The sequence below is a fragment of the Medicago sativa genome, chromosome 6 (assembly GCF_051527215.1).
Source record: "Medicago sativa cultivar Bolivia chromosome 6, Bolivia_mono, whole genome shotgun sequence".
Classification (NCBI taxonomy): Eukaryota; Viridiplantae; Streptophyta; class Magnoliopsida; order Fabales; family Fabaceae; genus Medicago; species Medicago sativa.
Genome location: NC_140754.1, coordinates 63177924 through 63203942, shown reverse-complemented (window position 1 = coordinate 63203942; position 26019 = coordinate 63177924). Strand labels below are relative to the sequence as shown.

The window sequence follows — 26019 nt, the reverse complement described above, 5'->3', positions numbered from 1 at the left end:
TTGGATCTAACTTGGTTTTGTTTTGGAAATGAATTGGTTTTGCAAAATGATGCCAAGAGACGAACTTCGTGATTTTTGGGAATTCTTCATGTGTGGCCGATGAAATGCTTTTGTAACCTCTACTGCACATATGTGTGACTTGTGAGGATACATGGCATAGGCAATTGAACTCGTTTACTTGGTTTTGGTTAAATGACCCAATTATTTTCAATATTGTGGTTTTGAGACGAACTTGATTGAAAATGATGTTTGAGAGCCAATTTCTTATGAACCCTTTATGATTAGATTGAGATGATTATGAGATGATGTATGAATGGTTGTTGAGTGATGAATATGATGTTTGTGATCATATGTTGTATTTGTTCCTTTATTTGGATTGTAAGGAATTATGTGGAAGTGTGGCAACTATATGTTGATTTATGTGGAAATGATTGATGATGTATATATGTGACAGTTATATGTTGACTGAATAGTGAATATTGTTGGTGATTGTATATATGTCAAGTGGTGGTGAATTGTTGTCGATGCATATATACTAATTGAATGGTGATGAAAATGTGTATGATATGTTGTTGTTGAACATGTTAAATGTTTATTGTTGGTGATGAGTTTATACATGCTAATTTGGATGTGATTGGAGAGGAATGCATGTATATACATATAGCCGTTGATTATGACGAATTGTATGAAGTTGTTAAACTATATGATATATTTGAATGTTGATGATAGCCGTTGATTTATAGCCGTTGATTATAGCCGTTGAATTGTTGTGAACATATGCATGGTGAAATGAGTCATATGTTCATGCATCATATGTCGTGTCGGATGTTATATCCATATTGCCGTTGACCGGATACTTGTATCCATATTGCCGTTGATTATAGCCGTTGATAATGATGTTTTTGTTGCATCATAAGGTGACGACCTTGGAGGAGTTTGGTACCACATGCATCTAGAGAAGAGTCTAGAGCATCATATGCATTTGATTAGTTGATGAGTCGTGTCATAATTGAATATATGACTTGTTGAATTTGTACATTGGTGAAATTTGGTGAATGTTGTGATTGTGTGGATTGGTGTATATGTACATTGGTGGATTTTGTTGATGGTTGTGAATAATTGAATTATGCTCTAATTGCATGTCTTATTTGTTTGTGCTTATACACTTGGTGAATCTATTTGATGATAATTAATTTGATAATAATGATGAAGTGAGAGTTGTATATGTATATGCATATGATGTGGTGATTTCCTTGATGATGATGATTACTTGCTTTTAAATTTTGAAATGATGAACTGTAGTTGTTGAGTTAAGTATGCTAAGTGAAGAATGAGGTGAGTAATATTTACATTCTATTAGTGTTGTTAAATGATGAGCTCTTGTCGATATCTTAAATAGAGAATGATTATGCATGCTATACTATGATGATAATGTGATAGCTTGAGATGCTAGTATTCTAGGAGGGATGGTTTGTATATGTGATATGTATGATTCCTTGAATGCTATGTTTTCATATGGATTATGATGATGTAATGCTAACCCTCAGTGGTCTGTGGTGGACCGCCTACCTCTCTGTATGGATGGGTAGACGGCGTGCAGGATGCTTAGTTGTTTGCTTGTTGATGCCGAGGAGTGGAGTTCCTCTTTTTCATGCAAGTGTCTAGCTTAGGGCTCTGATCTAGGATAGTCTTTGCATGTTGTTTCATTTTGACTATGTATCTTGGAGTTGTTGATATATTCTGTTATTTAGGATTTGGAGAATACAATTGTATTTTGTTGAGATCTGGAGATGTTTTATGATTTTTAAGTATGTCTGCTGCTATGTTGTGTAACATGATCTTTATGCATGTATTGTATTGTGGTTTATTCGGAGACGTAGCATCTATTTCTAGAATATGTCTGATGTATTAGCGCGTTTTACCGCTTATTAGAAATAGGGTGTTATAAGTTGGTATCAGAGCCGTGGTCGGTCTTGTCCAGATCAAAACCCGTTGATTTTCCTGTTTGTATGCGACATGTACGGAAGTACTGTCGGTACTTGTTGTGTTGTTTCGTTCTTTTAGGCGGGTTTGAGCGTAGTGGGGGAGTAGCAGGTTGTTTCAGGTTTGTTGGGTCTGGCAAGGGAAGGTATCTTTGGCTGCGGAGGCTCAGTTGTTTGTGGTTTGTGCTAAGTGTCCTGTTAGTTTTGGTAACGTGGATTTTCAGTTGGATCTTGTGTGTCTTCCATTGAAGCATATGGACGTAATTTTCGGTATGGATTGGATGTTGACTTTTGGTGTTAACATTAATTGTTTGACCAAGAGTGTGACGTTTTCTAAGTCGGTAGTTGAGGAAGGTGGGAAGTTCTTGACCGCGGAGCAAGTGAAGAAGTCCTTGGATGGTGAAGCTAGTTTGTTCATGATGTTTGCTTCCTTGAAGGAAAGTAGTGAGAAAGGTGTTGGTGATTTGCCGGTAGTGCAAGAATTTCCAGAAGTTTTTCCGGACGACATTACCGAGTTACCGCCGGAGAGGGAAGTTGAGTTTGCAATTGATTTGGTGCCTAGAACGAGTCCTATTTCGATTGCGCCTTATCGGATGTCTGCATTAGAGTTGGGTGAGTTGAAGAAGCAGTTGGAAGAATTGCTTGAGAAGCAGTTTATCAGGCCGAGTGTTTCTCCGTGGGGTGCTCCAGTGTTGCTCGTTAAGAAGAAGGATGGAAGTATGAGGTTGTGTGTGGATTATCGGCAGTTGAACAAGGTGACAATCAAGAATCGGTATCCACTTCCGAGAATTGATGATTTGATGGATCAGTTGGTTGGCGTGGAGGTGTTCAGCAAGATTGACTTGAGATCAGGATATCATCAGATTAGAGTAAAGGCGGAAGATATATCCAAAACTGCGTTCAGAACGAGGTACGGACACTATGAGTATTCCGTGATGCCATTTGGAGTGTCTAATGCGCCAGGTGTCTTCATGGAGTATATGAATAGAATATTTCATCCTTTTCTGGACCGTTTTGTGGTGGTGTTTATCGATGATATTTTGGTGTATTCTAAGTCAGAAGAAGAGCATGCCGAGCATCTGAGGATTGTGTTGGGAGTTTTGAAAGAGAAGAAGTTGTTTGCTAAGTTGTCCAAGTGTGAGTTTTGGTTGCGGGAAGTGAGTTTCCTTGGTCATGTGATTTCTAAAGGTGGCATTGCGGTGGATCCGTCGAAGGTTGATGCAGTGTTGCAATGGGAATCACCTAAGTCTGTTTTTGAAGTTAGAAGCTTTCTTGGATTGGCAGGTTATTATCGAAGGTTCATTGAAGGATTCTCTAAGTTGGCGTTGCCATTGACGCAGTTGACTCGGAAAGGGCAAGCGTATGTTTGGGATGCTAAGTGTGAGAAGAGTTTCCAAGAATTGAAAAAGAGATTGACTTCTGCTCCAGTGTTGATTTTGCCGAATCCGAAGGAATCGTTTGTTGTGTATTGTGATGCTTCTAAGATGGGTCTTGGTGGTGTGCTTATGCAAAATCGTCAGGTTGTGGCTTATGCTTCGAGGCAGCTGAAAGTGCATGAGAAGAATTATCCGACTCACGATTTGGAATTAGCAGCCGTGGTGTATGTGTTGAAGATTTGGAGGCATTATCTATATGGTTCTAAGTTTGAAGTGTTCAGTGATCACAAGAGTTTGAAGTACTTGTTCGACCAGAAGGAGTTGAATATGAGACAAAGGAGATGGTTGGAGTATCTTAAGGATTTTGATTTCCAGTTGAGCTATCATCCTGGAAAGGCCAATGTTGTTGCTGATGCTTTGAGTAGAAAGTCGTTGCATATGTCTGCTTTGATGGTTAAAGAGTTAGAGTTGATTGAGCAGTTTCGAGATTTGAGTTTGGTTAGTGAGTTGACACCGAATGGTGTGAGGTTGGGAATGTTGAAACTGGCGAGTAATATTCTGGAGGAGATCAAGAATGGTCAGAAGGGAGATTTGGAACTTGTAGATCGAGTGGTGTTGGTTAACCAAGGTAAGGGTGGAGATTTCAGGTTGGATGAGAACGGTGTTTTGATGTTTCGTGATCGTGTTTATGTACCAAGTGTTCTTGAGCTTAAGAGGCAGATTTTGGAAGAAGGTCACAGGAGTAGTTTGAGTATTCATCCGGGAGCGACTAAGATGTATCAGGACTTGAAGAGGTTGTTTTGGTGGCCTGGAATGAAGAAGGAGATCACAGAGTTTGTGTATGCTTGTTTGGTTTGTCAGAAGTCTAAAATTGAACATCAGAAGCCATCAGGTTTGATGCAACCGTTGTTTGTGCCAGAGTGGAAGTGGGATAGTATATCAATGGACTTTGTTGGAGCGTTGCCAAAGACTGTTAAGGGTTTTGATTCTATTTGGGTGATTGTTGATCGGTTGATGAAGTCGGCACATTTTGTTCCTATTAAGACCGGTATGTCTGTGGCAAAGTTGGCTGAGATCTACATTGAGCAGATTGTTAGATTGCATGGTGTTCCTTCTAGTATTGTATCGGATCGGGATCCAAGGTTTACTTCTAAGTTTTGGGAGAGTTTGCAAGATGCTTTGGGAACTAAGTTGAGGTTGAGTTCTGCTTATCATCCCCAGACTGATGGTCAGACGGAGAAGACTATTCAGAGTTTGGAAGATTTGTTGAGAGCTTGTGTTTTAGAGCAATGTGTCAGTTGGGTCGAATGTTTACCATTGATTGAGTTCACTTACAACAACAGTTTTCATTCTAGTATCGGGATGGCACCGTTTGAGGCTTTGTATGGTCGGAGGTGTAGAACTCCTTTGTGTTGGTATGAGTCAGGAGAGAGTGCTTTGTTAGGACCGGAAGTTGTGCAAGAGACGACCGAGAAGGTTAAGATGATTCAAGAGAAGATGAGAGCGTCTCAGAGTAGGCAGAAGAGTTATCATGATAAGAGGAGGAAAGACCTTGAGTTTCAGGTTGGTGATCATGTGTTCTTGAGAGTGAATCCTGTAACCGGTGTTGGTCGTGCTTTGAAGTGTCGGAAGTTGACTCCTCGTTTTGTTGGACCGTTTGAGATTATTGAGAAGGTTGGGGTTGTAGCGTATCGGATTGCGTTACCGCCATCTTTGTCGAATCTTCATGATGTGTTTCATGTATCTCAGTTGAGGAAGTATGTGTATGATGCGTCTCATGTGATTCAAGTGGATGATTTGGAATTAAGGGATAATTTGACCGTTGAGACTTGGCCAGTGAGGATTGATGATCGTGAAGTGAAGCGTTTGCGTGGCAAGGAGGTCGTTTTGGTTAAAGTGATTTGGGTTGGACCGACTAGAGAGAGTGCCACTTGGGAATCGGAGAGTAGGATGAGGGTTGCGTATCCAGAGTTGTTTCCTTCAGGTAATTTTTGAGGGCGAAAATTCTTTTTAGTGGGGGAGAGTTGTAACAGCCCGATTTTCGTTAGTTTTATTTTATTATTTATTTATGTGTGTTATATGTGCTCTTATGTGATAATTTGCCTCTGTGTGTATTTTTGGTTGGGAATCGTAGAATTCGGTGTTAGAAGGGTATTTTGGTCATTTTGAGGGCAGTGGAAATTTTGTAATTTTGTAGAAAGTTATTTTTAGTGTTTAGTGAGAGTTATTATTATTTTACCTAGTTACTAGATAAGGTGTAGTAATTATTTTAATTACCGTTAAGTGACCGTTAGTGTTATATTTTACCGGTAAGTGAGTAGTAACATTTTTGAGGTTGAATTAGAAATGGGTTAGGCCCATTAAGGGTTGTGAGATAAGCCCATTAAGTGAGCCTTTATAAACTAATGTTAGTGAGAAGAGATAGGGTTACAACATTTTCATTTCATTTTTCATTTGAGAAGATAAGAGATAGAGGCTAGAGAGAAGAACAAGTGCAAGGGTTAGAGGCAAGAGGGATTCATCATCTAGGAGCTAAATTGAAGCTTGGGTTAGAGAATCTTGGTGCTAGAGGTAAGAGGGTTAGAATTCAACCATAATTCATAATTTTTCCTTTTTACCCATTTTGTGAAATTGATGAATTGAATCTAATTGTTGTAAATTCGTGCATAATTGTTGTTGTTATGTTTGATAACATGATTTGTGGGATAATTGTGTGTTAGTATGTGAATTAACTTGTTGAAATGTAAAAATATGGGTATATTGTGTTCTTGAGTAAATTTGTTGATAAATGAAGTTGTGGTGTTAAATTGTGCATGAATTCATGTTCATTAGTTGTTGTTATTGATTTGAAACATGTGGTTGTTGGATTGATGCTTTGGGTATCAAAATTGATAATATGAGATGTTGTTGTTGATGAATTGTGATGAATTCATGATTGGTTGTTGTTGTTGAAGTTGTGAGGTGTTGTTGTTGATGTTAGAAACCTTGGGTAATCATAATCTTTGATGTTGTTATGAATTTGTGTTGTTCTTGAGGTTTTTATAAAAATGGGTTGATAATGAAGAAGTTTGATTTTGATGATGTTGAATGAATTAAGAAGCTTGTTTTGGAGGGGAATCATTTTGGGAAGAAAATGAGTTTTGAGTAAAAGTCATTTTAAGAACTTTTACAAAATAAGTCATCTTGGGATGAGTTTGATTAAGTTGTTTTAATGTTGAAATGTGAAGTTTTCAAGTGTGGTTTGTATGGTCTAAGTGTTAGGAATGCATTGGTGAAAACGGAACTGAAATCGGACTCGAAAACAAGATTTTATGCACGAAAACGTAAAATTGCATTTTTGCTGTACTGGTGGAATGACACGACCGTGTGTCTGGATGACACGACCGTGTCAGAGTCCCCTGTAAGGGATCACACGACCGTGTGTCCTGACGTCGCGACCGTGTCAGTTCTGCAGAATCCCAAAACCTTGTTTTTTCGTATTTTTGTGTACTTTTAAGCATACCAATGGATTCCAAACACCTAACCTTATTCAATCAATTTATAAGTAAGCTTCTAAGAGTATCATAGCTTGGGTCTAACTTGGTTTTGTTTTGGAAATGAATTGGTTTTGCAAAATGATGCCAAGAGACGAACTTCGTGATTTTTGGGAATTCTTCATGTGTGGCCGATGAAATGCTTTTGTAACCTCTACTGCACATATGTGTGACTTGTGAGGATACATGGCATAGGCAATTGAACTCGTTTACTTGGTTTTGGTTAAATGACCCAATTATTTTCAATATTGTGGTTTTGAGACGAACTTGATTGAAAATGATGTTTGAGAGCCAATTGCTTATGAACCCTTTATGATTAGATTGAGATGATTATGAGATGATGTATGAATGGTTGTTGAGTGATGAATATGATGTTTGTGATCATATATTGTATTTGTTCCTTTATTTGGATTTTAAGGAATTATGTGGAAGTGTGGCAACTATATGTTGATTTATGTGGAAATGATTGATGATGTATATATGTGACAGTTATATGTTGACTGAATAGAATATTGTTGGTGATTGTATATATGTCAAGTGGTGGTGAATTGTTGTCGATGCATATATACTAATTGAATGGTGATGAAAATGTTTATGATATGTTGTTGTTGAACATGTTAAATGTTTATTGTTGGTGATGAGTTTATACATGCTAATTTGGATGTGATTGGAGAGGAATGCATGTATATACATATAGCCGTTGATTATGAGGAATTGTATGAAGTTGTTAAACTATATGATATAGTTGAATGTTGATGATAGCCGTTGATTTATAGCCGTTGATTATAGCCGTTGAATTGTTGTGAATATATGCATGGTGAAATGAGTCATATGTTCATGCATCATATGTCGTGTCGGATGTTATATCCATATTGTCGTTGACCGGATACTTGTATCCATATTGCCGTTGATTATAGCCGTTGATAATGATGTTTTTGTTGCATCATAAGGTGACGACCTTGGAGGAGTTTGGTACCACATGCATCTAGAGAAGAGTCTAGAGCATCATATGCATTTGATTAGTTGATGAGTCGTGTCATAATTGAATATATGACTTGGTGAACTTGTACATTGGTGAAATTTGGTGAATGTTGTGATTGTGTGGATTGGTGTATATGTACATTGGTGGATTTTGTTGATGGTTGTGAATAATTGAATTATGCTCTAATTGCATGTCTTATTTGTTTGTGCTTATACACTTGGTGAATCTATTTGATGATAATTAATTTGATAATAATGATGAAGTGAGAGTTGTATATGTATATGCATATGATGTGGTGATTTCCTTGATGATGATGATTACTTGCTTTTAAATTTTGAAATGATGAACTGTAGTTGTTGAGTTAAGTATGCTAAGTGAAGAATGAGGTGAGTAATATTTACATTCGATTAGTGTTGTTAAATGATGAGCTCTTGTCGATATCTTAAATAGAGAATGATTATGCATGCTATACTATGATGATAATGTGATAGCTTGAGATGCTAGTATTCTAGGAGGGATGGTTTGTATATGTGATATGTATGATTCCTTGAATGCTATGTTTTCATATGGATTATGATGATGTAATGCTAACCCTCAGTGGTCTGTGGTGGACCGCCTACCTCTCTGTATGGATGGGTAGACGGCGTGCAGGATGCTTAGTTGTTTGCTTGTTGATGCCGAGGAGTGGAGTTCCTCTTTTTCATGCAAGTGTCGAGCTTAGGGCTCTGATCTAGGATAGTCCTTGCATGTTGTTTCATTTTGACTATGTATCTTGGAGTTGTTGATATATTCTGTTATTTAGGATTTGGAGAATACAATTGTATTTTGTTGAGATTTGGAGATGTTTTATGATTTTTAAGTATGTCCGCTGCTATGTTGTGTAACATGATCTTTATGCATGTATTGTATTGTGGTTTATTCGGAGACGTAGCATCTATTTCTAGAATATGTCTGATGTATTAGCGCGTTGTACCGCTTATTAGAAATAGGGTGTTATAAATAACATAACGGATAATGTCATAAAAACGCTAAAAAGCGCAAGTGTAATAGGATTACAACCAAATCCAACAAAATGTCAAACAAAAAAAAAACAACACAAGTCATAAAAGCTACAGAAGTCATGCTGGTCCATCCCATGGACTCCTACTCCTCCTCCGCGGAGTCGGCACCTGCTCCAGCATGCTCCACTCAGACTGTATGCCCTGCATGATGCGAAGAACCTCTGGATTACCAAACACATCTGGATGCCCAATTGCACTGTCCACTCTAGCTTTGATGTTGCTGATGATCTGGTATGGGTCGGGAGGATGTCTGGCCCACTGCTGCTCAACAAGAACCTCCTCATAAGCAGGGACAGGACGAGGAGGGGCATCAGCTACGTAGTCAGGAAAGGCCGCAGGGGGTGCACAATAGGATGTGATACTCTAACGAACCATTTCATGTACCCCTTAGTATGAGCCCACGGCTGGTTATCCGGAACCGGATGACCCCTCTGCTGATGGCTGAGGACATGTAGAGCAAACTCAGTGAAGACCTAGGCCACATCATCCGCCGCAAGAAGCTCAATGTCTGTAGGAGGCCTGGGAATTCTCTGGACATACCCGTACTGCCTAATAACCCGCTCTGGCAAGTGACGGACCATCCTGTCTCTACCGGCCATGATCCATCCTGAGTACCAGCATATATCCTGAAAGGGCGTGATGTGTCGTCTTCTCTCGTACGACATCCAGGTGACATGAGAAAGTTCCATCGAATCGATGGCAGCTCTGTAGTGACGAGGATCAATAAAGCCCCTGGGAGGTTTCCATTGACTCACAAGCGGGGAAACAGTAGGGTCGTAGGCATCATCATCAATCCTCGGAATAATGTTCGAGAAGTGCGCCAAAGTCCATCCCTGCAAACACAAAGAAACAAATATTTATATCACCGCAAGAATTATACAAACAACTAAACATTTACGATCCAATAAGTAAAAAAGAAGAAAAACAATTATTACCACAAGCAATGTCATGTAACCGCCAATGGAGGCCACAGATGAGTCGGAGGTAAGAGATAGCTGCTCATATAGGAAAGCAAGTCACATCCCACCCCATGACCAGTTGTCCAACTCGTCCATATCTTGCAGCGCAAGCAGCCAAAGCAGATTAATGTTTTTGCTGTTCTTGGCGGAAAAAATGGTCCAGCCAAGTAAGAGCAATAGAAACGCCTTAACGCAGGCTAACCTAACTACAGCTCGCTCGTTCTCCTCCTCAACTGTGTCAACCTCAAGAAGCTGATTACACCTATTCAAGAGCTCCTCATATCGCCTCTTCAGTACACCAAAACTGATGTGAGAACCACCCTGTTTTATCAGCTCCTAAGCGGCATCCTCCTCTGTAAACAGTAGGTCCGTCTGCATCATCTTTAACCCCTCCTCACGGGTTAATTCTCTATCAGGAAGGAGTCTCCCAGTGATGGGAATGCCTAGGAGACACGCCACATCATCTAGTGTGATGGTCATCTCTCCAACCGGTAGATGGAAGTTGCTGGTCTCCTCATGCCATCTATCTGTCATCGCACAAACGAACCCGTGAGATATGTTCTCGTACCCACTAGTCAGGAGGGGAGTCAGACCAGACATATTCACTTCATCCCAAAACCAATGATTTTGTTCCCCCGGAATAGGCAATGCCAAATTTTTAATGCTCAGCTTCTTCCCGTGCGAGATACCTTTCACCCTATGTTTTCTTCGAAACTGAAATACAAAAACAAAACACAACAAACAATAAGTCATTAAATAAATAATAAGTAAAACAAACATTAAATATATGCTAACATAAATGTTAATTCTAACATTAAATAAGTAAAATAATAATTAGAATAAGTTGTATAAATAGTAAAAGAAGTAAAATAAACACTGAGTAAGAATAGCATAGACATTTAACAACAACATTAATTATTTTAATTGAATTTCAAAACAAAAAAAAAGTAAAATAAACATTAAATTATACTTACATCGGCATCAACCCATATCCTGCATGCCACATGTCCACCAAAGTTAGGTAAAAGCGTGAGATCAGAAGGCCCCCCTGCATAGCCGTCCGGACCGGCCTCGTACACCACCCTCGGCACCCCCTGAAAACGAGGCTCGGGCTGCTCAGGCTGCTCATGCTCATCATTATGCTGAGGCTCCTCAATAACAGGCGGCTCCTCAACAGCAGGCTCCTCAATAACAAACTGGTACTGGTGAGGCTGAGGCTCCTGAAACTGATACGCATGATCATGCGGCTGCTGATAGACCTCATAATGCTGCTGATACTGCGTTGGGTCCATAGTCTGGGATGGACCCGTCTGCGACGTTGACCCCCTGCAGCATCATCTCTAGCAAGTCTTGTTCCCTCACCTCTCCCTCGACCAGCCATAGGAGGGCGTAATGCTTTCCCTCTGTGCACTACCAGTAGGGGCCATCCTCCCTGCCCTAAGTCTATCACTCCTATCCTGAGGTGGCTCAGACGGCTCAGGCGGTCTCTGAGACGCATTCCTCCGAGGCATATCTGCACAACATTTAACAAAACACAAATTCAATATACATTTTCACACACACATTGTGTCATTTCCAACAATTCATCAACAACACTAAAATTCCAACAATGTCATTTCAACCCGTAAACTACCACATTGCAGTCAAACATACTATAATCAAAATTAACAAACCATATGCTAACTAATTTGATAAGTCACAATCCAAAAAAACAAAAAAAATGACCATTGAGACATTTTACCAAACACATGGTGTGCAATTTTCAAACAACTACCTTAATCTAACAATTTGTAGACCCTAAACTACCACATTCTACTCTAAACAACTTCTAAACAACAATTTCTAAGTTAAAAACTAAAAATGTCATATTTCTTAAAAAAAACTTATAATGATATAAAAACCTAAAAATGTATAAAAACCAAATATATATAAAAACCTAAAAATGTCATATTTCTTCAAAAAAAAACTAAAATTTCTACAATTTAAATGCAATTAAGTATGATAATCATCACTTACTTGATAATGTGGGAGAAATTGGCTTTGAATGGCGCAAGAATGATGAAAATCAGATATGGGGGGAAAATTTTCGAAGTTGGGAAGTTGGAGAAATGAGGGAAATGTGCTTCTGTGTTGCTGTTAAATGACTTAACTAACGCTGCGCAAGTTAAGTCACGCAACAAATGTTAAGTCACGCATAACATATAACTTGCGCAAGTTAAGTTGCGCAGCGTGACTTAACTTGCGCAAGGGTAAAAATGGAAGGGCTCCAGGGTGCGAGTGATTTGTGCTGGGTGGAGAGCAAAATTCATACTTTCTCTTCTCCTTCCAATTCAGTTCCCTTCTTTCGCAAAGCTATAACTCTTTTGGGCCTAATTTTAATGGATTTGAAGTTTATATGTCATCAATACTTTCTCTTCTCCTTCCAATCCAGTTCCCTTCTTTCACAACGTTATAACAATGGCAAATGTCATTTTTTTCTTTTATCCTTCAGGTCTATATTTTTTTTTTCTTTTTAAAAAGATTGTATTTTTTTAGGGGCCTATTAATAATAAGAGAGTCGGGCCTCCAATTTCACAGGAACGGCCCTGCCCACATCTCATCAGTAACACGAACCATACCATCAGGATGATGACGTGGACGACTCATGGCATGAAAACTTATACACCTTCCACACATCCATTGTTTAACCATCCTCAAAGACTCCTCCAAAGCCATAAACAAACTCCAATCACTCTGAAGGACTTTCCGTATCGTACTTTTCCGTTCGTCGGTACTAAGATGTAGTGAGAGCAAGTTAACAACTTGTGTGTATATAAACTCACACACAAACACACGTCTCAATGTAGAGTAAGATATTATCCATTTGTAAAGTGAATTTAGCACCCATTACTGCAATTTTTAGTGTATGGTATATGAAATAACACTTTTTTTGTTTTGTTGAAGAGAAACAACACCTTTTTGACAATAGCGATATTTATTAATTCTTTATACACCAAAATTATTATTATTATTATTATAAAAATTATTATTATTATTATTATTATTATTATTATTATTATTATTATTATTATTATACACCAAAGTTATTACAGTAATGAAACTCTCTTTCTTAAGAACTACAGAGAATTCTAACTCATCAAATGAAATCCATAGGAAATATCATCACCGTCAAAAATAACAATTAATTAACTTAAATTCCTATTGCAATATATAAAGAAAAATGCCAAGCAATAATTAAGGGAAAAGATTAAATATAAATAAATGGAACTATAAACTTTGAGAAGAAGTTAAATACAAAGGAGATAGATTAACTAAAGTAAACTGCCAAGTGAAGAAAAAAAAATTGACAAATTGTTGTCGGAAAATAGATAAAAATAAGTGAAATGCTAACCGGTGTCTGGAACACTGGTTAAGAGTACTAAGAAAAGGAAATTTTATAGTAATTAATATAGTGAAAATTGTGTAATTAATCCATAAAAAGTTTAAAAAGTTTCATTTTTTAGTAATGCTTTCTTTTATGATGTGCTTAACCAATGTCCTGGGACACCGGTTAACATGACCCTAAAAATAAATTAAAAATTGAACGTGGATCTTTTGTTGATAATAACTCTAAACATTAATTTTCTGCTCCTTTGTCAAAGTCGCCATTATAGGGCGCTACACCTTTGCTTTCATTTTCTACTTGTGGGACCACCTACACATATAAATCACCCATTAGTCACTTTTATGACCAGTATATTTATCTCCTCTACAAACACCAAAAATATCCTATCACCAAAAAGAAAAGCACCAAAAATATCTAATTTTAGATTTATTTGTTCATGTTCAATGTTTATAGTTTGATGGATGCACACCACGCCAAAAATGTAAACACATGCCTTGGTTTTCTAGGTAGTCTAATATATAGTTTTTTTTTATAAAAAAAAGATAGTCTAATAAATACATTTTTTGTTCTATAGTCTTTTTTTTTTGTGGTGGTTGGGATTTAAACCCCGAACCTTACCTATAATATGTATTGTCCTTACCAATTGAACTAATATACTTAAATAAAATTCACATTTAAGAAGAATAAATAGGAAATTTAGGATTCACGCTTATTCATCTTATAAAGATAAATTTGTAGCTAGACTAATTGAAAAAAAAAAACCAAATGAATTCACTTTTCATTAAAAAAAACTATACAATTGAGTTGGTTCATATTTATCACAAGACAAGAAGAAAGGCTTAAAACATGCCAACACACAAAGCTTACCTGATCATTTGAATTGAACGGCTGAGATGATCTCCTCCGTGTTCTTCTCATTGTTGGACCCATCGAATCTGTTGCAAAGAAGAGCCCAAAAAATACGGTGGTCAATAAAGTGAACCATCTCGAAAAATAAAGCATAGTTGGCCCTAACTAAAGACAATAAATGTTAGATATTTTCCCCCATATAATAGACATTAAAAAAAGGCTGAGATATTTTCGAAGTGCTATTTTTTAAACACAAAAAGGTCCTCTCCTCATAAGTCATTGCTTCCTTACTTGAATTTTTCTTCATTAATTTTTTCGCCTATAATCTTATACTATACTACAAAATACAATACAAAACTACGTCATCATGTAATGAGTTAAAAACACTTGGTTTTATCATTCCTTATTAGTAGATGTGATAATATATCATTAAATGCATGTATAAAACGTTTATACATTGACGGTGTATATAAATTAAACTCATATTTTTTTTAAAATAATGTAGTGGAAAATGTTCTATGTGGATAGTTCGGTTGATGAGATAAAAAAATATCGAAAGATGTTTAAGAAGGATATAAACGTTTGATCCCATAAATTAACATAACTGCTAATTTTACTATCATCTCCCTAAAATAAATAAGTAATTTAAAATGACACCTAATAGAGTATGAATTTATTACTGTCTAAAAACCTTTTTCATGTTTACCATTATATCAAATTATTATTAATAAATATTATACATTATTATAATTTAAAATTACAGAAGATATTTTCATATTTCTACCAAAAAATATAATTTTTTTCAAACGATTTATATTCTCTCACATGTTTATTTATTACGAAGATATTATGTTAGTGGTCTCACACTCTCACTGCTATAATTTATTTATTCTTTAATTCTGTTACAAAATATCTTTTGATTCTACAACTTAAATAATACACACAAGTGAAACCCAATAAACTTTAATAACGAAATCACAAATACAACCCTTCATGTTCATGTTGAATTTCAAGAGATCACATATCTCAATATTATATATAAATATCTACCCTCTAAAAAAATATAAATATCTATTTTTATCATTATTATTATTATTATTATTATTTTATATATATATATATATATATATATATATATATATATATATATATATATATATATATTTGTCATTCTATTTACGTGCTGTTTGGTTTAGGTAGTACTCCACCGCCAGTAATAATCCTTTCAACGCTTTGCATAACAAAAATTAAATAATGTCTAACCTAATTTTGAGCAATTTTGTTTAATTTGTAACCTAATTATACCTTAACAACATCCTCATCTAATTTTTTTTAACCTTATATTTTATACACAATCACTTTTGGGGTAGTGGTTGGGGTTTGAACCCCGGACCTTACATATATAATGCATTGTCCTTATCAGTTGAGTTAAACTCACGAGAACATTATACACAAACCTCTAGTTAAGTCGGAGGAGATCATTTATCGATGTTTTTTTTTTTAAGGAATCATTTATCGATGTTATCGAGTCTTTATCTAATAATCTAATAAAAAATAACTAAACTATCTAGTTGACAATTTGCTAATATACGAGATGAAAAACAATCTTATACCTGAAGGTGTATGGTGTTTTCTGGTGCGGCTTCCATGGTGAGGCTTCAAATCAAGGGTTGATTCAAAGCTATCGGGAAGTTGTCGATCGAGTCGAAGAATTTGACGGCTGTGATGGGAAGAAGAAGAACGACAACCTTTGTTTTGGAACATTGTACGAACGAAAGAAGCTTCCATAGTATTGAGGTAGTTTACGTGTTTTTCGTCTGTCCAAAACCACGTGGTTTTACTTTCTGGTACTTGCACCATAGAAGAATCCATAGTTGTGGAAGAATGAACGGGTTTGTGCTAAAAGAGATTTCGAGGAATAAATAAGATAAAAATAGGTTGGAATTTAGAAGAGGTAGTGATTTTAACAATGGTTGTTTTTATTTTGCTTTATAAGAGATTTTTAACGAAGGTTGTTAAAAGTTCGGTTTCTTGTGTGATGTTGATGAAATAAATATCTTAAAGAGGTCGGAGGAAAGTATGATGAAATTGTAGTAGTTGCTTTATTAGATCTTTATTAGATCTTTTTGAAGTAACTTGCTTTATGAGGTTGACACGTGTATTTTATATCCCTACAACAATATCATCACGCACGTTTCTTATTTGTATTTGTAGTAACGCGTTTTCCGCTCTTTTTATTGCACTAACGTTTGAAAATTTTGAACGGTGTTTTTTTATGATATTTTGATTTTTAATAAAACTAAAAATTAAAATTAAAATTAAACAGTTGAATTACATAATTGCCCTTCAACTTATTTGGTTTAGAAAAGGGAAAATAGGGGTTTTTTTGTCAAAATATTAAAGGTGTTCAATGCTAAAGTGAGTGGGTGTGTTGTACCATATTCCCCTATATATATATATATATATATATATATATATATATATATATATATATATATATATATATATATCGTGTTTGATACATTTTTTTTAATATTTAAATTTATTTTTATTTATTTATTTATTACATGTGTTATTTGTATCGAAAGTTAATGGCATTTTTGAAAAGACAAAAAAAACCAGCCCAAAAGAATTGAAAGGGTTATTTTCTCTATAGGGTTAATAGTGTTTTACCCCTTGTAATATAGGTCATTTCCGGTTTTTTTTCCTTGTAATTTTTTTTTTTGGATTCCGTCCTTGTATTTTGAAGATTTTTTGGTTTTTGACCTTCATGAAAAATTTTGCCCCATATAATTTGAGGAATTTTCGATTTACCCCCTGCAATTTGAACAAATTTCGATTTAATCCCTGTTAATTTGAGCAAATTTCGGTTTACCCATGCCATATCATTGATTTTGTACAGTCAAAATTCATGAAGGTCCAAAACCAAAAAACTTCAAATTACAAGGACGAAATCCAAAAAGAGAATTTTACAGGGGGAAACCGGAAATGACCTATATTACAGGGGGTAAAGCATTATTAACCCTTCTTTATATATAGTATAGATTTTTTTATTCGTAAGCAATAAACACTATAGCTAACATAGTAACATGCCCGTTTATCGGATTTTTTGTCGCTCATAATTGTATAAATATCAACTTCGATTTTATGTCTTTCTTGATTCTATAGATAAATACCAACTCTAATGGATATAATTAAGGGTGAGAATGGGTCAAGCGTCTCTTCAAGTATATGTGGTCTGGTCTACTTAAAATTCGCTCCGACCAAGCTCTTTTAGCAAATAGGTTACACACATAATTTCAAAAAATTCCTCATTAATTTAAATATGTCTGGTTAAGGCTTATAGAAAAGTCTATTAAGTCTACCAACAAACGCATATATGTGTAATTGCATATCCTCTGTTATATTAATAAATCTTTGTTTCCTTCAAATTTTTAAGGGTTTACCCCCTGTAATATAGGTCATTTCCGAATTTTCCCCTGTAATAAAAAAAATTGGATTCGGTCCTTGTAAAAAAATTTTGTTTCAAAACACCCCCTAGGCCATCTGACTGTACAAAATCTATGATATGGTAGGGGGTTGTTAGCCTATAATTTCGATAGGCTCATTTAATGTGGTCACCATTTGGTTGACTTTTAACTTTGTAGGAATCGAAGGCTTTCTCATTTTAACTTGAGGATATCGACAAGATAGCAAGCCTAGCGCGCATGGTCAAAGAGTTCAACAGAGCAAGGCTGAAAGCGCATGTGCGTCGAAGTCAAGCAATCAAGGCGGAAAAGATCCGATTTCAAGCTCTAAGGTGGTTTCCTTAGTGGAAACGTGAGGACAAGCGGTTGTCCAAGATGGAGAAAGTGTTGATCATGGGATTAGTCTTTTTCCAGTTATTTTCCTTATGTACAAATAAGAGTTTCCTAGTCGGAAAATGGGTCACAAATCATTTATAGAAATTCTACAACACTTAAACTACCGACGCATAGAGATACAAGTTATTTAGAATGTATGCAAACTGATTTGTAGACCATTTTACTTTTAATGCAATGCATTTTACATTTCCTTTAAGTTTATGCATTTAAGCTTTTACCTTTTTCTTTAATTTTACTTTGCTTTTACTTGCAATCTTGAACCTTGTTGGGTATTTGTATTGGCTGCATTATTGCTAAAACAAATATCCTTCTTTGTGTTGTTGGAACCAATGTTCTAACATGGTTTAGGCATCTTTGTAAGATGTTGGATGATGTGCTGGATGATGACTCAACATGTCCATTTTGCAGTTGTGTTACTTTTCTTCATAGTTGCGGATTGAAGAAATGTATGTGTGGTATCTCTCTACCTTGTCTGTATGGCCTCAGGTTGTTTTAACAACAAAGAAATCCAAAGGGCGAGATTGTTGGGTATTTGAGTATTGACTTCATTGTTGCTAAAACAAATACTCGTGAATGATGTTGGATATGATGTTCCAACATCTTGGCACGGTTCAGTGTGCCCTGTTTATGTAGCTTGGTTTACGCAATCTTTATCTTATTAAGGAAACCACACCCTATTTCTTCTTCACCAAACAACGCGTTTTTGCCCAGAATCAGCTGGAAGATTTGTTTCTAAAATATAAACAATATTTTAGGATTCCTTAGTGGTGTGTTTGGCGGTTTCTAAAGATGTTCCTACTTTTTAAGAGTTACCATATTTGTGAAATATATTTTCAAAAGAGATTTTGGAAAATATATTTCTGAAGAATATTTGTTTCAATATATTTCTAAAAGGAATATTTGATACAAATATATATGTTTCCAGAAGAAAGATACTTTTCTAATGGATATTTTTATTTGTAAAATATATTTTCAAAAGAGATTTTGGAAAATATATTTTCTGAAGAATATTTGTTTCAATATATTTCTGAAAAGAATATTTGATACAAATATATGTTTAGCCTATGACGAAAAAGACCATGCTTTGAATGGCTATATAAGGAAGACTTGTACCCTAGTTTTATTCACCAATTCAAGAATATTGAATTGAGTCTTTAGGGTTTCAACTTGTGCTTTATTTGTGAGCCTCTCTTTGTATCACCTTGATGCATTGAGACGGACCTTTAGTTGAGTTGTAATGGATCAAAACCATAGATTGTCAAAAGAATAGATTTTCAGGGTTTTGAGTCGTTTTCCATGTGTGTTCTTCTCTTGTATCGTTTGTGATGCAAGTCTAGGATTGTTTATTGAGTTGTAAACTCATATACTACTCCGAAGTTGCGAAGCAAGGAGCTAGGTAGATTGTGCACTACACCGAAGTTATGAAACAAGGTGTTAGGTGGTTTGTTTGAAGGTAACTTCACCGTTTGAGTTTGTGTTTAGGTCTGATAGGTCACAGGGGCTATGACTGACCATCAGGATAGTGAGATGGGATCTCAGATCTAGGAGTTCCTAAGTTGATGTCTATACGGGTAGGTCCTAGGTCTTTAGTGTAAACGAGGAGTTTGCTGAGAGCTATAGAATAAGGACTACACTAGTGGATTTCCTTCCTGGCTTGGTAGCCCCAGATGTTGGTGAGTTGTGTCGAACTGGGTTAACAAACTCTTTATGCCTTTTACCTTCTTGTCTTTTATTTTCTTGCATGTCCTCTGTTTGTTAGCAGGATGTTGAAACATTAAACAGAACATCTTCTTTCTGTGCATCTGACGTTGGAACATCTCATAAAACTTCTTTTAACTAACGCGCTAAAATTCAACAGCTGTTATATTTACCTTGATCTGTCTGTTTTCTGCTAGCTCGATGTTAAACAATATTACTGGACATTCTATTCGTCTCTGATGTTGAAACATCGTGTAAAACATCTGACAGCTAGCTTGCCAGAATTTCAAACCTGTCGAGAGACAGTGCCCTTTTTTCCTCTTAAACTCGTCCTGCCCTCTAAGTAACCTGAGTGCATTTCATGGTCTTTTTCAAACCGTTTTTGATCAAAACCTTTGCAAAACATGTCCTGAGATTTCTAGTTCGGTCTCGCTTGTAATAATCAGAAATAGCTCGCAGTTTGCCGAAAACACCGGTAAACAAATTGGCACGCCCGATGGGACGCTGTTTGTGCAATTGATTTTTAAAAAAAATTCATAAAAAAAACGTTTTTCAAAACTTTTTTCAAAACTCATCTCCTTGATAGATCCGTTTTTAGGATTTTGTTATTATTTCCGGGTAATTTTATTGCTAAAAACAGCAAGTTGTTTGTGTGTGCATTTGAGAAGTGGTAAATCTATGGCTCGTGCCAGTTTGACCTCTTCACAATCGTCTACACAAGTTGAAACAATCTTTACAAGCGACTACTCCTTTGGGAGATTTAAACCCGTAGACCGTTGTAGGGGCAACCACGGCTATGCTAGTTTTGACGGAAACTGGAGCAACCGCTCCCTCAACTGTTTCAACTTCCTCTCCAATGACACGACCAGAAATGGGAAACTTTGTGCCCCCATTCACTGCTGGTGTTCCTTCGACTACCAGTTCCCAAGTTATCCTTTAGTCAGGCCTAGGTTTGATGATCGAAATACAAATGTGCAGAACCTTCCTAGGGTACAACCGTATGGTATGCGAACTTCGATGATGGCAAATGTACATAATAGTGCATCCACATTTGCAGACCAAGCAAATCCGTTCACAATTCACAAAGCACATAGTCCCTCAAGTTCTAGCATTTTTGGTTGAAATACTTTACCAACCTTATCAACTGATTCGATGAGATTGTTAAGGCAACAAATGGATGAGAGTAATCACGAAATGATTAATTTGTTGACACAATAAATTGGTACCGTGTTTAATCCTTTGATACGGGACAAAAACCGAAGTTATCAATCTCTAACCACACAAATGGGGAGGATAATAGATATCTTTGCTCCTCCACAACCTGTTTACCAATCGGTTCTACAAGTCCAAAACCAACAACAGTTGCGGTTGATCGAACCAATGGTTCAGAGGCCACAACCTGTGCCTCAACCCCAACCTATCGAACCAGTAGTTCAAGGTCAACTCGAAGTGGTCTTAGTGGATAGGAATCATGATGCCTATGAAGTTGTTAGGAATGTCCAACAACAAAACGTAGGAGCACATAACAATATAGCCAATTTGGTCGAGAATATAATGGCTCAAAATGGTTTAAACATTGGCTTGCATAGGCCAAACTTTGTTTCTCCCTTGTCGGATTTGGTATTGCAATCTAAACTTCCTAGGGGTTACAAAATTCCTAAGTTCACTAAGTTTGTAGGAGATACCAGCGAGTCCACTGTCGAACATATCACATGATATTTGACCGAGGCAGGAGATCTAACAAATTATGAGAATTTGAGGTTGAAATACTTCCCAAATTCTCTAACAAAGAATGCCTTCACATGATTTACTACTCTTACACCATAATTGATCCAACATTAGACTCAATTAGAGAGGTTATTCCATGAACAATTCTACATGGGCCAATCTAAGATAAGTCGAAAGGAATTGGCGAGTGTCAAGAGAAAACCCACTGAATCCATTGATGATTACCTCAATAGATTGAGGTTGTTAAAGGCAAAATGTTTCATTCAAGTGCATGAGCATGAGTTGGTCGAAATGGCCGCTGGCGGCCTAGATTATTCCATCAGGAAGAAGCTAGACACTCAACACTTGAGAGATATGGCCCAATTGGCCGATAGAGTTTGACATGTCGAAAGACTAAGGGCTGAGAAAGCCAGAACTCAGAAATATCACAAAAGAGAAAAGGTTGCTTATGTTGAATAAAACGAAAGCAACCAAGAATTCGACATAGCTTTTGCCGATGTCGAAAGGAAAGAGGTTGACATTGCTGAACTAAGACCAGGGCCCCCTTATATGTGTAAATCGTTAAGGCCCTCAGATGGGAAGAATCCTGTCGAACTGAGCAATGAAAAATATGTTCCCAAGACATATCGATTCAACGTAACCAAATGCGACAAGATTTATGATCTCTTAGTTGCTGATGGTCAAGTGGTAGCACCTAAGGATTTGAAAATCCCACCACTAGAGCAATGTAAGAAAAGAGGTTTTTGTAAATACCATAATTATTTGGGACGTAACACCTAACGATGTTCCCTTTTCAGGGATCTGGTTCAGAAATGTCTCAATGAATGCATGCTGAAGTTTGGAGACAGGCTAAAGCCTCAAATGCAAGTAGACTCTGATCCTTTGAAAGATGCGAGTATGATGTAGACTGGCATCACGGGCTGCAATATGGTCGAAGCAATTGTTGACGCTGTTGAAAATCGGTCTGTCGAAGCAGAAGGTGAAGCAGAAGCTGATGTTGCAGAATGTCAAATGGTGGACATCACCAAAGTTTCAGGAGACGTCAAAGAGACTACCCTATTGCCTCAGTTTGATGAGAAATTGAAGGCAGACTATCCTACAGCTGAAGAAGAATTGATTAACTTCCTCAATCGATGCAGGCTGAAGAATTCTGAGGTAATGCTTTGTCCCAGATGTGGTGTTGTCTTTGACAAAGAGGCAACAAAAGGCCTTGAAGGTTCCATCCCAAAACCTAAGAAAAGAGGGAAATGGTCTGATGATCACAGACCTAAGGAGGAGGAGGAGGAGGAGGAGGAGGAGGAGGAGGAGGAGGAGGAGGAGGAGGAGGAGGAGGAGGAGAAGAAGAAGAAGAAGAAGAAGAAGAAGAAGAAGAAGAAGAAGAAGAAGAAGAAGAAGAAGAAGAAGAAGAAGAAGAAGAAGAAGAAGAAGAAGAAGAAGAAGATAAAATAAAATAAAGAAAATAAAGATGAACTTTTATTCAAAGAAACAATTGTCACTTATTATTTCCAAGAACAAAAGATGATTGAATGTGTTTGCTAGCTACTCTATTTATAGTCTACAACAACTTAAGCCCCAAGAAATACATCAATAGAATGTTCAAGAAGAAACCATGGGCTTTAGGTCTGAAATAAACTAAATAGGCAGCTTGTCGAGGAAGCAAAAGTAGCAAATGGCAATCTGGTGTGGTGGCGTCATATTTTTGCACCAAATCTTCGAATTTTCAACCCGAATCAGCTCCAAATCTCCGTTCTTTTGCTCCAAGACTCAATCTTTCAAATATTTGTTCATGAAATTAAATAACTTGCAATTGAAGTAAAATAGTTCTAAAAGGGAAATAAAAACATATAAAATCTAAATAAAATAAACTAAAATAACCACCTAAAAACACTAATTTTTGACTCATCAAGAACCCTACGACAAGGACTCACAAAAGGCAGGCTTCTTTGTTAGCCTGCAATTTTGACAGACTCATTTAATGTGGTCAGTATTTGGTTGACTTTTAACTTTGCAGGAATCGAAAGCTTTCTCATTTTAACTTGAGGATATCAACAAGATGGCAAGCCTAGCGCACATGGTTAAAGAGTTTGACAGAGCAAGGCTGAAAATGTAATTGTGTCAAAGTCAATCAATCAAGGCGGGAAAGATCCGATTTTAAGCTCAAAGGCAATTTCCTTAGTGGAAACGTGGGGACAAGCGGTTGTCCAATATGGAGGAAGTGATGATCATGGGATTACTCTTTTTCCAGTTATTTTCCTATGTATAAATAAGAGTTTCCTAGTCGGAAAATGGGTCGCCATCATTTATAGAAATTCTACAACACTCAAACTACCGGCACATAGGGAAACGAGTTATACATAATGTATGTAAACTGATTTGTAGACCATTTTACTTTTAATGCAATGCATTTTACATTTCCTTTATGTTTATGCAGTTAAGCTTTTACCCTTTTCTTTAATTTTACTTTGCTTTTACTTGCAATCTCAAACCTGTCGAGAAACAGTGCCCTTTTTTACTCTAAAACTTGTCCTGCCCTCTAAGTAACCTGAGTGCATTTCATGGCCTTTTTCAAATTGTTTTTGATCAAAACCTTTGCGCAACATGTCGTGAGATTTCTAGTTCGGTCTCGCTTGTAATAATCAGAACTAGCCCGTAGTTTGCCGAAAACACCGGTAAACAGGGGTAAACCGAAATTTGCTCAAAGTACCAGAGGGTAAACCAAAATTTACAGCGGGGTAAACTGAAATTTTCTCAAATTACAGGGGGCAAAATTTGCCATGAAGGTCTAAAACGAAAAATAAATTATAAGGACGAAAACGGAAAAAAAAATTACAGGGTGGAAAACCAGAAATGGCCTATATTACAGGGGGGGTAAAGCACTATTAACCCAATTTTTAATACCATAATCATGAAGTTTATAATCTTCATTACAAAGATGGAGAAAAACTAAACTTGATAAAGAAGAAAGATAGAAAAACTGAGCTTTGTTATTGAAGATATGAGAGTTAGTTACATTTCATCTGTCTATAGGAGCTATGAAACTAACCAACTCTTAGAGCTTTTAACAAACTTAAAAATTGTCTCTAACTAACTTCAAAGAAGCTATGCTACTCTGTGTGATACATTGTATTATGGTGTGGATACATAGAGTAAGGAGCTTGAAGTACAAGTTATCTTGTATAGCAAGTTAACTGTTATAGTGCTAGTGAATTAAAAGTTTAACACCCTCCCTCAAGCTTAGCATGGTAAAAATCAAACATGTTAAGCTTGGATATAAAAGAAGTAAAACTCTTATAGGTGGCAGTGGCTTAGTAAAAGAATCAGCAAGTTATGCTTGTGATTTGACAAGGAGAAGCTTGAAAGTGCCTTGTTGTAATTTTTCCCTGACAAAATGGCAATCCATTACCAAATGTTTTATCCTCTCATGAAACACTGGATTAGCAGCAATATATATGACCATTTGATTATCGCAGTAGAGGACAGGTGGCTTATTGTAGTTCCCAAATCTTGCATCAAGTAGAGTAATCATTTCAGTTCACAACTAGCAAAAGATAAGGCTTTATAATCAGCTTCTGATCAGCTTCTGGAGACAACAAATTGCTTCTTTGATCTCCATGATATCAGTTCATAACCAAGGAAGAAACAATACCCCGAGGTTGATCTCCATGATATCAGTTCTCCATGACATCATTTACATGAACTATTATAGAAGTGAAACTGGTTCATGTGTGAAGAATGAAAAGGGAATGGTCTGCATTAGATTGTTTGTAGCATTTAGAAACTAGAAAGCCAGTCAACTTCTCATACCAGTTTCAGCTTACTTTCTTTAAACAATATAGAGATTTCAATAGCTTGCATATTTGATTTGGCTTTGGACTGGTGACTCCTTGTGGTATACTGATGGATGAAATTGGCAAGTGCAGCAAATCATAAGAAGTAACAAATTGGAAGTTTATCGTCTCCACAAGGATTGTCATTCAACTTAGCAATTAGCAAAACTTAATTAAAGAGTAAATAGAAAATAGATTAAAATAGGGTTATATGGTTTGATTGCCCTTTCCAATGCGACATTAGGTTTGTGATTCACATATGCAACAGAGATTGGGGAATCGTTGAATCCCCCCTTCTTCTTTGTTGGAATTAATTTAGTAAAACAATAGTTATGTGGTGTTTACTTATGATTTAAGAAACCCATTTTAGAACTCCTATTAACCCTAATGACAACATGTGCGGTAAGTTAACTTAGTTAAATTTACAACATTCCCATAAGGAAGAATTAGAAAACATGAGGTTTCATACTTAATTTCATTAACTTGAATTAAGAAATAAGCACTTAGACATGCCATGAACAAAAGAAGAATTCCATGTTGTCAATCCTACCAACCTATACAGATCAATTTTGACAATTACCGATATAGATTCTCAATTGAAAAAGCATTAAGCACAGGCAAGAACGAATTAAATCGAACACAGGAAAAACATAATTGAATAAAAACTTTATTACTGGAATCTAACAAATAAGAAGGGGTTCATCTTAGAACCTGTTCTGGACCGGCTACAAAGCCAATACATCACTGACACATGGACAAGAAGCTCTCCAGATCAA

General features: G+C 36.4%; 2 protein-coding genes, 1 long non-coding RNA gene and 1 pseudogene across 3 annotated transcripts; 2 read left to right on the top strand and 2 right to left on the bottom strand.

The window, feature by feature from the left end:
- Positions 1-5772: 5772 nt before the first annotated feature.
- On the top strand, positions 5773-8819 carry LOC146916213 (uncharacterized). The gene is made up of 2 exons (XR_015013781.1): positions 5773-5929; positions 8514-8819. It is a non-coding gene; the product is annotated as an uncharacterized LOC146916213 (long non-coding RNA).
- Positions 8820-8873: 54 nt separating this feature from the next.
- LOC146916212 (uncharacterized) lies at positions 8874-11256 on the bottom strand. Its single transcript, XM_085718341.1, has 3 exons — positions 10868-11256; positions 9870-10607; positions 8874-9767 (listed from the first exon to the last, which is right to left on the bottom strand). The coding sequence occupies exons 1-2, from the start codon at positions 11183-11185 to the stop codon at positions 10230-10232; spliced, it is 696 nt and encodes a 231-aa protein (XP_085574467.1). The 5' UTR covers positions 11186-11256; the 3' UTR covers positions 8874-9767; positions 9870-10229.
- A 1871-nt stretch (positions 11257-13127) lies between these two features.
- LOC146916211 (uncharacterized) lies at positions 13128-16245 on the bottom strand. The gene is made up of 3 exons (XM_085718340.1): positions 15741-16245; positions 14146-14213; positions 13128-13587 (listed from the first exon to the last, which is right to left on the bottom strand). Exons 1-3 carry the CDS (start codon positions 15997-15999, stop codon positions 13510-13512), a joined length of 405 nt encoding a protein of 134 aa, XP_085574466.1. The 5' UTR covers positions 16000-16245; the 3' UTR covers positions 13128-13509.
- A 4616-nt stretch (positions 16246-20861) lies between these two features.
- Positions 20862-23482, top strand: LOC146916210 (uncharacterized; annotated as a pseudogene).
- The last annotated feature ends 2537 nt before the right edge of the window (positions 23483-26019 follow it).